The sequence below is a fragment of the Carassius gibelio genome, chromosome B7 (assembly GCF_023724105.1).
Source record: "Carassius gibelio isolate Cgi1373 ecotype wild population from Czech Republic chromosome B7, carGib1.2-hapl.c, whole genome shotgun sequence".
In the NCBI taxonomy this organism is placed as follows: domain Eukaryota; kingdom Metazoa; phylum Chordata; class Actinopteri; order Cypriniformes; family Cyprinidae; genus Carassius; species Carassius gibelio.
The window spans coordinates 31,033,318-31,046,704 of record NC_068402.1 but is presented as its reverse complement, the minus strand read 5'-3'; the positions used below and the strand labels follow the sequence as shown (position 1 = coordinate 31,046,704).

Sequence of the window (13,387 nt, the reverse complement as noted above, 5' to 3'; positions counted from 1 at the left end):
GTACAGCAGTGTGGTTATCCATGCTTTCTACGCACATAAAGGCATTATATTTATGCACAATAAAAACATGCTTTATTATCCCTTGCAGTGTCAAATCTTATTGTGAGCCCATTAATGTAAAAAAACAAAAACACATTCTCCTAATTCAACTTAAAATATTTAGTATAATCAAATTTGTTAAGTCATACTTTAAGTATGAAGTATTTAATATTTTCCCCAGGCCTAAAGTACACTGGACTGAAATCGCAGTAGGGATTTGAATTTCTGTGTTGTTGTCTTTCTCACTTTCAGATGTGGCAGTAAAACAGCACAGATCCCTTGAGCGGGTACAAAAGGTCGAAAGTGAGAGGCATGCTGGAAGGCCTGAGCCATCACAGGACTCTTCAATTCTTTCAGTGATGCACACTTTCCAGCCTCAGGCCAGCTTCAGGCATGCCAGTTTTTCTTAGGGGCGCACAGAGGCTTTGCTGCGAACACACCCAGGTTGTGTGCTTGCCCTACTTTAAAGTAGAAAAACATGGAACATATCCATTCAGAAGACAGAAATAAGCCAAAATGCATGCTAGCTACTTCTTATTAGGGTTCAAATAAAAGATAATTGTTTGCATGCAGGTGGGAAAAGTTAAAAAGCTGCCACTGAAGACCACGTGGGAGTGCTTAACAAATCTGGCTGACCACATGCGTGAGTCTGAGGAGAACCCGAGACGTCCGTTGCATGTTTCGATTCTTCCTGTGTGCCACGAGACCCAGATGACATGAGAAACCACATGTTCAAACAATATCCTGTCAACAGACTGTGCCTCTGGCTAATCTTTACCTGCCCGTGATAGTTTTATATGTTCTGTTTATGAAACGTGGCAGGATTTCAGCCTATAACATTCTCCTGCACTTTCTTTTTTAAGTCAGGGGAGAAATGTTAAATATAGAAACCTGTCTGGCCTGACGGCTTTTCACACTATGCTAATGTTTATGTCAAGGTTTCATAGTTTTAGCACAGATTGAACTGCAGCACTGAAGACTAAATATGTTACTAAACATATACAGTGTGTTGAGGGTTGTTTAGCGACAATGCTAACAAAGTTAATGATGCTTGCGTAATTAAATATCCTTGGCATATGCCATTTAGTTTGAGCATACGAGGAAAACCACCAGTAAAAAAAGACATTCACAACCCATTTTTTCTTCCTTTGAGATGCTTTTCCAAGTGTAGAATGGGTTTTGATTTTTCATTTGGTAATAGACCTAAGGCTGGAATACACTACATGACTTTTGCCCAGATATTTGCCTCAAATAACAGTCTGGATGAACTGACGCTTGTTTCTGAAAGTCAGAGTCAGTCTGCAGGTTTTGAGCAGTCAGAGTTGACAAATTTCACAGAAAACTGCATATTGTATGATAGGCACAGACTCAGATATTTTCGTTTCAAAATAGAACTCCATCTTGTTGAAGGATTTCAAAAATGGTTCATATTTGCGTCAGGTACAGGCTCCACTCAGGGTCTACATGAGATTTCTATGTGCAAATTCAGACAAGGACAGCCCATTCTGCGTCTATTGGCCCCACCATAAAAAGTAAATCTGAATCATTGTAAATCTGAAATTAATAATGTCAACCCAAGGATTACATATGTGCAGTGTGAAAATACAGGATTAATTAGCAACCCAGTAAGAACAATGTCCTTGGGTTAACAATTTCAAGCGTGAAAAGCCCATAATTTGACTCTTCATGGGAGGTGATGCTTAAACACCACAAGCATGAAAGTATTTGTTGCTCGGTAGAATGCAAGTAAATTATGCAGAAAAAGGAGGAGACAGTAAAACAGGTCTGAGAAAGAAAACAGATGTGAGTTGCAATCCAGGCAGCAGGAATGCATGATGCATCCTCAAATAAGTTTAGTCCCAGAGGAAGTGAGCGGCTCGGGCGTGTCTGCTAAAAAAACACCTGAATGAGGTGAGATCACCCAGCGGGACACATTCAAGAAATGAAGCTGATGTGCAACAACGAAACTACCATGTGACTGGATGGTGAAATAAGTAGCTGACATGACACACACAAACCTACCAATTCTTCTATCATATGTTTCATTTGATATATGTGGTTATAAAAGCTTCTCATATTTTATAAGTCCCAAAGTTGTTATTATTATTTATTTATTTTTTAACTTAAAACTTATGTTTTATTTGTGTGAGTGTTCAATGTGTATGAAATGGTTCAAAAGTTTCATGGTTACACCACGTGACGTTTTTTGAGCAAGTGAATCATGTTGTTTGTATAAAACGGTATAAAGGTTTTAGAATGTATGAAACCAACATGGACAACGTAAAGACACTATTTGGAGAACTTGGCATTAGAGTTTTAAAACAGATCTGTACTACTTTTTCATCTTTAACTAATTTGCTTGGGCAAAGTAAAAGTGAAAACGATGAGAGAAAATGTTATTAGGGATTAAATTTAAAATAATATGCTACTTTTTGCTCTGTATTGTGTGTAGGGCGGATGGAATAAATATTGAGGACTTACCTGCCAGTAAAGAGATGGGCAGCAGGCAGCAGTAGAGCAATCCGCAGAGCACCTGAAGCTCCATGAGAGAGAGATACTTCCACTCACATTCCTCCCACGACACAAATCCACAACACAACCATCTCACAAGCGTGACGACAGGAAAACAAAGCTACATGGCGAAAATATAGTATCTCGGTTTTGTTTACATATGTATAAACATGAAAATATAACCACTAAAACTGTAAACCACCGATCAAACTATTAAAATAGCACTATTATTATCTGTAAAGCGTTCTTAAATATAGGCTACCAAGGAATTAATAATTTGTTAAGACACCGCGTTTGATTGTTTCGACACAAAACTCAAAAAGCGGCTTTATGAAAGTCGATTAGCTTATTCATTGTACATCTTCATGGAAAATGTGATTCACCGCCTAGCCGTTCGTTAAACTTTCTTCAGTCTGTCTTCCGTTCTCGCACTAATCTGCTCCGACTTCACCTGAATATGTCCACAGACTGTTAAACAATGTCACAAAAACTCATGAAGAGAGTTTGTTCTGTTAGTGTGTAGTCCGTGCTGCGTCCCAACACTGAGTCGAGAGTGACTCCCTCTCCGAGTGACGATAAATAACTCGTGCCAAACGCGTAACGTCACGTTCAGCGGAGAACTTCGACTCGCGCGGATAAACAATGTGTCACCTACAGAACTATGGCCTTTCAAATCACAGCGGTTAGGGAAACTAGTTACACAGATACCTTCTGTGTTATTTCAGACATTTCAGTTCATGTATAGCAGGTCCGTCTTTAATAAATTAATTTGATAATTATAGACAAGACAGTAATGGCTACTGAGATTATTTTCAAGAAACTGTATTTTTAAGATATAGCTTGTGTTTATACTCCTGAAAAACATCATAGAAACAACACCAAGTGTGGATAGTGTGTGAATAAAACTATACAATTTGCTGTTTAAGTCTCTGAGCATGTGCAGTAGCCTGAAAGGTGGGGTTAGGTTACTTCTTTTACACTTTTATTCTGAGTGTGAGTTCAGTGCAGTGAAACTGAGTGAAGGCCTGTAGGCTGATGTTCTCGAATCGCAACGCATTTCTTTCAGATTGACCACCCAAACTAATTATTTAAATGATAATTTCGTTACCCTTGGTGGATGTCATTGCTGCTGTATCTCTTTTATGTTGTCTCCATCTAGTGGTGTCTTCGGGTAATGTATCTTAGTCGAAATATCAACAGGATTACGGTTTTACAAGTAAATAATTATTAACAGAAGAGGTTTGATTTCCACGGAATAGCCTGAGCTGTATATATGTAAATATATTCTGTTCTAATCTGTTGATACAATCTATACAGTGAATGCATGTCTTTTTGGATAACTGTTCCTGCCAAATGAATATGCTATTTAATAGTGTACTTATAGTAAGTAATGTTCCACCTTTCAAAAATTTGGAACAGTTTTGTTTAGTATAATATGATAGTAAATGTGCTCAATTTATTTTATATTTTATATTTTATTGCTTTTTTAAATTAATTAATAGACTAATAGACTATGTTTTCTAGGCATATATATAGGCTTTTGGCATTTATATCATAATCTCACCAAGTTACCATTTTACAATAACATATTTGGAGATAGTATAAATGGCCTTAAATTAAACTTATTACTAAATGTAAACTTCTTATTATAATGTAAGCAAAAAAAAAAAAAAAAAAAAAAAAAAAAGAACATTACTGATCAACTTCTAAACCATATGCATTTATGTATTGGGCTTTACATAAACCCTTTTCCAAGTATTTAAAATTAATTAATTAATAAAATAAAAAAACCTCTTATGACGCATCATGTGCTCACACTTGTATGAGTTTGTTCTGCAAGGTCATGCGTTTTTATTTACTTATTTATTTATTTTTGTAATATTAAATAGATTTTTACATATCATCCTGATTCCTGACATAATGAGAGATATAATGTGACAACTGACTTTTATTTTTATTTAAGAAGTCTGCACCAAGAACTGGCCAAAATAAAACATATAATACTTAACAAAATATATATTTATCTAAATTGTAAAATAAACTTCAATTTTTTAAAACATATTTTTCTTAATGTCTATTATTTCGTGTTAGGTTTTACAGGGTTAAAGCACCCCATTGAATCCATTCTCCTGAAATTGAATGGATTAAGATCTTCCAGATGAAAGTAAACAATGAGTACAGATGAATATGTGCATTAAGGTTTTTAATGAGTTTATATTTTTTTAATGTTGGAGTCATTTTAATATTTTAACCAACAAGCACTGCATAAATAAGAAACTTTTAGAAAGAAACTTATAGCAGCTGAAAACAACGGATTCAACTGTCGTGTCAGTCACACTTTTTTGATGAATGGGTTGCGGTGCTTTGACCTTTAAGATGATTGATCTATCTTGAAAACTAAATTTACAATACAATAGAAGAAACATTCCCATTCATTTCACGACCCGACCACATAAATGAAGGATAACGTGCTAAAATGCAGATTAAAACAAAGTGTTATATAAAAATGAAAGCCAAACCCATATAACACCCAACATTCTCATTTTTACTGTGTTTGATCAGTGGATCAGGGGCGTGGTTAACAGACACGTTCTGCCTACTTAAGTCACGTGGTCCGATTTCGCGCGAAAATTAGTGTAGGAAGACGCTGAGAGGACACTTCCGGTCGGATAACAACAAAAACTGCACGCCATCGAGAAGTGCAGGGACCTTATCAAAACCGAAAAAATGGCTCAAGCTCGGGTTACCGATTATTTTGCACAGAGTAAGAAGGGTGGCGTCGTTCGGTCTTTACGGTCCAAGGGACAGAAAGTATCGGAAGACGCTGTGGAGTCAGCGGTGATTGCTAAACCAAAGACACCGTCCAGATCTGCACGCTCCTCACGTAAAACGACGCGCGATCTCGCCACACCAGAGCCGCAAAAACATGTTCAACAGGAGTTCCTGAAAGTCATCGATGAGGCTTTATCGGCACAAACAGCCACCGCGACTGACTTTCGAGATGCGAGTAACGAGGGTTTAACTGCCAGTCCCAGAACTCCTAAGCGGACGGCGGCGGAGTTTGATGTGTGTTCGGTGTTGTTCCCATCCACAGCCGAGCAGCACAGCAGCGCCAAGAAGCGCGCGAGGGTCAGAGCTTCACCAGAGGAGCCCGCGGTTCACAAGACCGCGAGGAAGAAGCTCGAGCTTCTCCCCAATCACCACAAACAACAGGTAGATATAGCAAGATGGAGAATTCACACGGGCCGCTTTATTGCGTTTAACGTGTATTTCATGAGCCGTCTTGAAACCCAAACGTAGAGACGTCCATAGGGCATAGTGTGTGTGATCGATATATATATATATATGACCCCAGTCTATTACTGTGGACACTATATGGCTTTATGAAAATACTGTTAAATTTAATATCACATTCTCAATCCTGGATTATTCCATATTTCTCTATTCCATATGTGACCAACAAACAAAACAAAAAAGGAATGCTAACAATTTTCTGGGTTTAAACCATATTCTTGCATGTATTCTCTTTCCATTTGTAGACTATTCAGGAAAATATTATATTTTTATTTTTCGTATTTCGTGTCATAAAAGTGTTGAATGTGTATGTGAAGTAGCCTAACTTTTTGTGCATAAACATAGTCATCATGTTATGACCGCGTCTAAAGAACTAGTTTGACTAGCTAGCAGTTATCTTGGTTATCCAATCAGTCTTACTATTTGGAAATAAATACGGCAGTCTGTGTATTTAACGGATTAAGTTATTACCAATCTTGCAGATGATAGACCACATAGATTAGTTGTAAAAGTTAATACAACCGTCATGGTCTTGTGAATGCATTGTGTGCTTATTTAATGACTGCTAACCCAGTCTGTTTTATTTTAATGCAGAGCATTGAGCCCTTGGCCAACAGCACCTCTCAGGCACCTCCTCACACTGCCAGCAAAGAGCCTAAAAATACTGTTGATCATAATTCTAATAGTTCACCTGTAAACAAAACGAATGGAGACGATAAGCTCAAGCAGACAACCAGGAGCCAGGTAACGCATGGGACTCTTCACACCTGTGCAGGAACCTCCTGCTGTTTGTGAGCTTGACATTTATCAGGTTTCTTTTGTTCTTTCAGAAAACGTTTACAAGAGAGGATGTGGCAGCGTTGAAGTCCAAGCTGCAAAGACTGAAAGGACAGTCCAACACTGCGACGAATCCCTCACCTGCCCCCGTGTCAACACTAGCGGAGCTGAAATCGAGGCTCGATGTGGCCCGGGAGATCTCAGCCAAAGTTCAGCAAAAAAAGGCTGAGCGAGTTGCAGAGGATGCTAAAGTTACTGAGGCACAGGCTGTGCCTGAAGCCAGGGGAAGGTGAGGTTTGCTGGCCAATTTGTCAATGTTTTCTGTTCCATGTAACATGAAGTTTCCCTTGTATGGAATTGTTCTGTATGGACATTCGGTGCAGGTCTTGAAATCCTACATTTGATTTTAAAAAAGTCTGACGATACCCTGGACATGCTTTGTGTCATTAGTCTTCTATAGTTTAACTCCTATTTCCATCACTTCTTGTTTCAGAGAGAAGCTCCCAGCTTATCAGCGTTATCACACCTTAGCTCAGGACGTGCCCCCTGGTCTTACCCTGCCCTACCATTACAAAGTTCTCGCTGAGATGTTCCGCAGCACGGACACTATAGTCGGGATGCTGTTCAACCGCTCCGAGACGGTCACTTTTGCCAAAATCAAGCAAGGGGTCCAAGACATGATGCACAAGTAAAAGACTGAATGAAACCATATGCTAAAATGTTTGTGCCAGTCAGGCTGCTGGTTAAGTGTGGTCCGTCTTATCAAAGGTAACCATATTTTGCTTCACAGGCGTTTTGAAGAGAGCCATCTGGGGCAGATAAAGGCTGTGTACCCTTCTGCCTATACTTTTCGTCAGGAGACCAACGTTCCCTCTTTCAGTGCTACTGCCAAAAGGTCCAGCTATCAGCTTACAGTGGAGCCGGTCATTCACGAAGGTCAGAACTTTGAGAGTTGGCGCAGAAATGGTGACATTGAGTAATAAGTGACTATTGATTAGAGTTGCTGAAGTAAATTTGAGAGCACCATGTACCAACCATTTTACAGTACAATGTTAATCTTTTTTTAATTTCAATCATTTAAGTTTCATTATTAAAATGTTTCGGTCTCCAGAATTTAACGGAACTTGTCCAGTGTTATCGGCCTCTCGTGTTTTGGAAAGAAGAAACATATTTCACCAAAATCTGGTTGAAATTGTAAAGGGACACCACAAGGTAAGTACAGAATATGACTCCTAAAATAGTTTTGCTCGAGTTTTAGACATTCTGATTGTTTATTCTAATCATGTTTTGTCTTACATTGAACACAGGTGTTCCTGGCTTCCCTAAACCCTCCCATTGTGGTTCCTGATGACAAACTGACCCGCTGGCATCCGAGATTCAATGTGGATGAGGTTCCCAACATCAAGCCAAGTGATTTACCTCAACCTCCCCAAACAGAGAAACTGACCTCAGCGCAGGAAGTGTTGGACAAAGCTCGTGCTCTCATGACACCAAAGGTGAGCATTTAAACATTGTCTTAAACATTGGTTCCCTTTTGAATAGCGGTCAGTAACTAGCCTTTCTAAGATAGAAAATCTAGTCTTTCAGCGTGCTTTTTTTCTTTTTTTTTTCTACCGCAAATTAGGTTTTAAAATCAAGTCCTTGCATGATTTTAGCTCATAACCCCCCCCCCCCAAAAAAAAAACTATTTAAAGTGTACAAGTGTGTAGAAATAGCATTTTATTCAATAAAGTTGATCTGAAAACAAATGTGCTTTGCCTAATTTTTTATTTTTTTTATTTTGTGGGTTGTCATCTTTCCAGATGGAGAAAGCCTTGGCGAACATGGCCTTGAAAACAGCAGAAGCTGCATGTGCTAAAGAGCCAGAGACCTCCACTAAACCAGTTGCCACACCGACAGAAACCCCCAGTGCCCTTAAAGGAGTTTCTCAGTCACTGCTGGAGAGGGTGAGTCAAGACGGTTTCTTTTTTTTTTTTGTGTATTTACAAGAAATTAACTAATTTTCTCTGTGATTCAGATTCGTGCCAAAGAGGCTCAGAAACTGCAAGCTGCCATGACACGGAACCCACAGCAGGAGGAGCGCCTGTCCATGATGTCTCGGCTGCCAGAGTTGTCCAGGATCTTGCGAAATGTATTTGTAGCAGAGAAAAAGCCAGCCCTCGTCATGGAGCTCGTCTGCAACCGCATGAGTGCTAGCTACAGATCTCCTCTCAGTTCTGGTTAGTACGGATGTACAATTGTGGTTCCAAAACCTAATGAGCTGCATTTTTAAAAGTACTTCATGACTTCATTAGAAAGCAACTTCACACCACACACAGACCTCTTCACATTAAAGGAACAGTTAGTCCAAGAAAAAAAAAAGTTTAATCTTAAAGCGTTACTCACTGATGGATCATCTCCAGTGAATGGGTGCCGGCAGAATGAGTTCAAACGACTGATTTAAAAACATCACCAAAATCCACAAGTAATCAGTTAATATATTTTTGGAAAGATGTTTGCACCCACTTACTGGATCCTTTGGCGAGCAAGGCATGTAATGCAAAATTTCTCTAAATGTGTTCTAATGAAGAAATACATTGATCTACATCTTAACCTGAGGGAGGACTGTAAGTTTGATTCGAGCATATTGCTGGGTCAGTTATATGCAGAACTTTTTTTTTTTTTTTTTATTAAACTAGTTTTAGAACCATTAGTGCTTTTATAAATATTGGATTTTTAATTCCTTTCTAATTTAGATGAAATGGAGAGACATCTTCGCCTGCTGGCTGAGTTGACACCTGCCTGGCTAACAGTACATCCAATCAGGAAGGATGTGTACCTGAAGCTGAACAAGACCATGGATCTGAACATTGTGCTGGACAAACTGAACCAAAAGATGAAGGAAGAGGAGCGTATTTGAGGAAATTCAAATGAGACTGTTGAGAGAATACAATGTGCAATATTTTATTATGGATCTTAACATTGAGATGACATGATTGCGTTTTAATTTGTTCAGTCCGTTTTGCATTTTACAAGACTTTCAAGTCTGGCGGTCACTGTGTTTTTAACTGCTGTGATTTTTGCATTGTAGCGCAATAATTGTTCATAAATGTAGACATTCAAAAAGTAATTTGTATAAAGTAGTTGTACCCAAGTTTGGCTTCTTTAGTAACTTAAACCTTAAGGTTCAGCTAGTTAATGTGCCCCAATTAAATTACAATAAACAAGTTCATGCAAGCAACAGAGTTTCATATTCACAAACTGGAAGCTTCACACAAGCTATATCTGAAATCACATGCATTTGTTTATCGGTGAAGAGTGGCATGCCTGGAATATTCATTAGACAATTGATTAAAAAAAAGCACATAAAGGCAACTTCTAAATTGTGCATACAACAAACATTTTGCTAACCCAGGAAGCCAATGGAGAGTGTTTGAAATGGCGCGATTGAAGATTACATTAACACTATATAAAACACTTTATTTTCTTTCTTCTTGGCAGCTGATTACTGATTGACCTTACTTAGTAAGTGATTTCTTATGCAGCCTGTCTCTTTTTCAGATTTTGGTTATTTGTCAAAGTTGAATTAAGACCATCATAACATGATTGGAAGTTCTTCATATTTATAAACCATAAAATTCACTTCAGATGGCTAAGGTATGTGAGCAGTAGTTCTGTCAGTACTGTATTAGAGAGAACACCGGGGTTGATTGCAGCTTCTCTGATCCATTGAGATACTTGAGTTCAATCACCACCAAACAGGCCAGCACCTCGGCCTTCTGCTGTTTGATCAGCTCACACGCCGCATGCAGGGTTCCTAACAAGACAAAAGAGCTTGGATTGTTGCTGTTGGTACATTAAGCTGCCCTCTAGGCATTATGAATCAACAACTGCCCATCTTGGTATAAAAATATACTTCCTTACAAAAGTTTAGACATTTGAATTGAGTGAGTAAGCTGTATGTGTATATATACACAGCTCTGGGTAGATTTATTATAAATTAATTGTTAATAAATTAGGAAAATTGCAGTTAGTACTTATAGATTACTTTTGACCCAACTCATTTATCACCTTGATTTGTATAGGATAGTTTTGTACCATTTGTTTTTTGCAATGTTGAGAAACCATTCCTTAGAAGTCAAATATTTCGGTAAATTCAGTGGTGAAATGCTGTCTGGTCTACAGATTTTCCTCGTAATCACCACCTGACAACTAACTCATCTGTGTGTAACTCCACATTCCTAGGAGACTTCCATTACATATTATATGAAGTAGGCTTTTTAGAAAGAAAATGATCAAGAATTAATCATTTAAAACAAATTGCTGCCATTTTGCAAATAATATGTAATCATATTCATTGTATATATAGTAATTCAACTGTGGTAGAGTTTAAGCACACTGGTTTCAAGTCTCACTCACCTCCAGTAGCCAGTAAATCATCAACGATCAGGACCTTCTGTCCTGCAGAAACAGCGTCTTCCTGCATCTCTGCCTCAGCCTGAAACAAAACTGCTGAATTACATCATGAACAGAGGCTTGCATTTTAAATTCACAGATTAGATGTGATACTGGATCATTTATAAACTGAAATTACCTTCGCATACTCAAGACTATAAGATACTGATAACGTTGGGCCAGGGAGCTTCCCTTTTTTTCGGATTGGAGCAAATCCTACACCTAATCTCTGAGCCAAAAGTGGCCCGAATAGAAATCCTCGCGCATCAAGTCCTAGGAGAGAATGAAAAACATCACTATAACAATACTCTACCAGCAGCTACTCCATACCTGTCAAGTTTTGGATTTGAAAATAAGGGAAATTTTCCAGCGCCCATTGCGAGCAGTCCCACCACCCCAACAAAGCTCCAGTATCCCTTACATTTTAAGACAGGTGTTATAGCCCAAATTAAAACACAAAAGGGTATATATGAAGAGCATTTATTTAAAGGCTTATTTGCATATTTTCTGTTAATTTAACATTGATGTCTTTACATTTACATTTTATTTTAATTCCACACATTCTTTTCATTTCATATTGCTTTTCTTTAACAGTTTTTCTTTTCATTTCACATAACTTTTCTTTTACTCTTAGTGAGTTGTTGTACCAATTTGTTGCAGACTTTGCATTCTTTAAAAAAAGTAAATTCGCTGTCCCATTTATCACGGTATTTACACATGGGTTTTGGTTTTTTGGCAGGTGTGCCTTCACTCTCTATTGTAGCATCCATCATCCGCCTCTTTTTTTTTTCTTTTGTTGTTGTTGTTTTTCCCACGTTATAACTCATGTCATCTGACCTCACACACCCCTCGCGACAGGCTACTACAGGTGGGAGTAATCGCGAGACTAGTGACAGAGCTCAGATTGGGAATGTTTTTATTATTATTATTTTATTAATAACGCAGGTAAAAAAAAAAAATATATACGGGAGATGTACGGGAAAATACTAATACGGGAGGACGGCGGGAAAGAAGGGTAAAATACGTGACTTTCCCGGCCAAAACGGGATACTTGACAGGTATGAGCTACTCGGGTGTTACTATGCTGCAGTCATTAGTGTGTTCTGGATGGCTGACAGATTGTTATTGAGGTGTTGGTGTACAGTTACTATGTAAAAGAAATACTGCTGAAAAAAAAGAAAAAAACATTTGTTTGCAAACCAAATGTTATTGCACTTTTGTTCATATAGCAGTACTTAAAAATAAATAAATAAAAATAAGTACACAATATACTTTTGAATCCATTATTAGATTTACCTATAATACGATTAATCGCGATTCAAAAATTGTATCGTTGCAAAGCACTACTATACGTACACATGGCGAGCGTGATTTTACAAAGTACAACGTTCCTGAATCAACATCCTTGTTGGTCCTGGAACAACATTCCAATCAACCAATCAGAATCGAGATATAACTTTTCAGAAAATATCTGTTTTAGGCTTATAATCAGTGTAAGGTGCTTCTACACCCTTGTTAATCAGATATAATTTCTCACTGATTTTAGGAAAAAATTATGGGTAAAGTTAGGTTTAGCGGTAGGGATTGGGTTAAATATATATTTCTGGACATTAATGTTGATCCTGGAACAAGTCTTGCTTGACAAAATCACGGTGACCATATCTATATTCTCTCTCTCTCTCTCTCTCTCTCTCTATATATATATATATATGCAATTACGCAATATCACACTATCCAACCGAATTCTAACAATCACATTAAATCCTGTAAGAATCCAGTTTTAATCAGGCAAGACCCCCGATTTGATTTGATCCATTCTTCCTCCCACAAGGGGAGGGATTTTTTGTAACGTGCCACATGTGACGTGCACTCTCTTACCGACTATAAGATCCACCTGAGGGTACGAGCGCCTCACGTGCTCCTCAAACAGATCCGTCACTGCAGCCAGCGCTTTCGGATCCTTCAAGATCGGACAAATGTCCCTTAAATAACAAACTGCGACCGTTACTGCCAAACCCGTACATCTCTTCCCCACTCAGCCTTATTCCGCACGGCCCGCTCATATTACAAGCATATTCTATGTGAATACTCACTTGAATGGAATCCCCTTTGTAGGGAAATCATGGAAAGTTCTGATGCACTTCGAGATGAGGTCCACTTTCTCTGCCATGACAAGCGTTTCGAATGTTTTTGGACCGAGACGGGAAGTTGTCCACGTGCTCAGGCCAACGAATAGCACCACGTTACTGGCCACATGACATGTACGTCATGAAAACGTAGCTATTTCTTGATTTTGTTTTTTATTTTACTTTACTTTGAAAAGGAAACGTCG

The 13,387-nt window shown here is 38.3% G+C and overlaps 3 protein-coding genes across 4 annotated transcripts in view; 1 reads left to right on the top strand and 2 right to left on the bottom strand.

The window, feature by feature from the left end:
• Window positions 1-3,123, bottom strand: part of piezo1 (piezo-type mechanosensitive ion channel component 1) — a 96,205-nt gene extending 93,082 nt beyond the window's left edge. For both annotated transcript variants that reach the window (XM_052560402.1, XM_052560403.1), the window contains exon 1: window positions 2,521-3,123. In XM_052560402.1, coding sequence (XP_052416362.1) covers window positions 2,521-2,584 — 64 coding nt within the window. In that variant the 5' untranslated portion in view covers window positions 2,585-3,123. The remainder of the gene's footprint in view (window positions 1-2,520) is intronic.
• Window positions 3,124-5,174: 2,051 nt separating this feature from the next.
• Window positions 5,175-9,754, top strand: cdt1 (chromatin licensing and DNA replication factor 1). Its single transcript, XM_052561708.1, has 10 exons — window positions 5,175-5,763; window positions 6,439-6,588; window positions 6,675-6,910; window positions 7,115-7,309; window positions 7,412-7,557; window positions 7,733-7,833; window positions 7,929-8,117; window positions 8,424-8,567; window positions 8,639-8,840; window positions 9,357-9,754. The coding sequence occupies exons 1-10, from the start codon at window positions 5,278-5,280 to the stop codon at window positions 9,518-9,520; spliced, it is 2,013 nt and encodes a 670-aa protein (XP_052417668.1). The 5' UTR covers window positions 5,175-5,277; the 3' UTR covers window positions 9,521-9,754.
• Window positions 9,540-13,316, bottom strand: aprt (adenine phosphoribosyltransferase). Its single transcript, XM_052561709.1, has 5 exons — window positions 13,149-13,316; window positions 12,934-13,037; window positions 11,195-11,328; window positions 11,020-11,098; window positions 9,540-10,417 (listed from the first exon to the last, which is right to left on the bottom strand). Exons 1-5 carry the CDS (start codon window positions 13,223-13,225, stop codon window positions 10,278-10,280), a joined length of 534 nt encoding a protein of 177 aa, XP_052417669.1. The 5' UTR covers window positions 13,226-13,316; the 3' UTR covers window positions 9,540-10,277.
• Window positions 13,317-13,387: the final 71 nt, after the last annotated feature.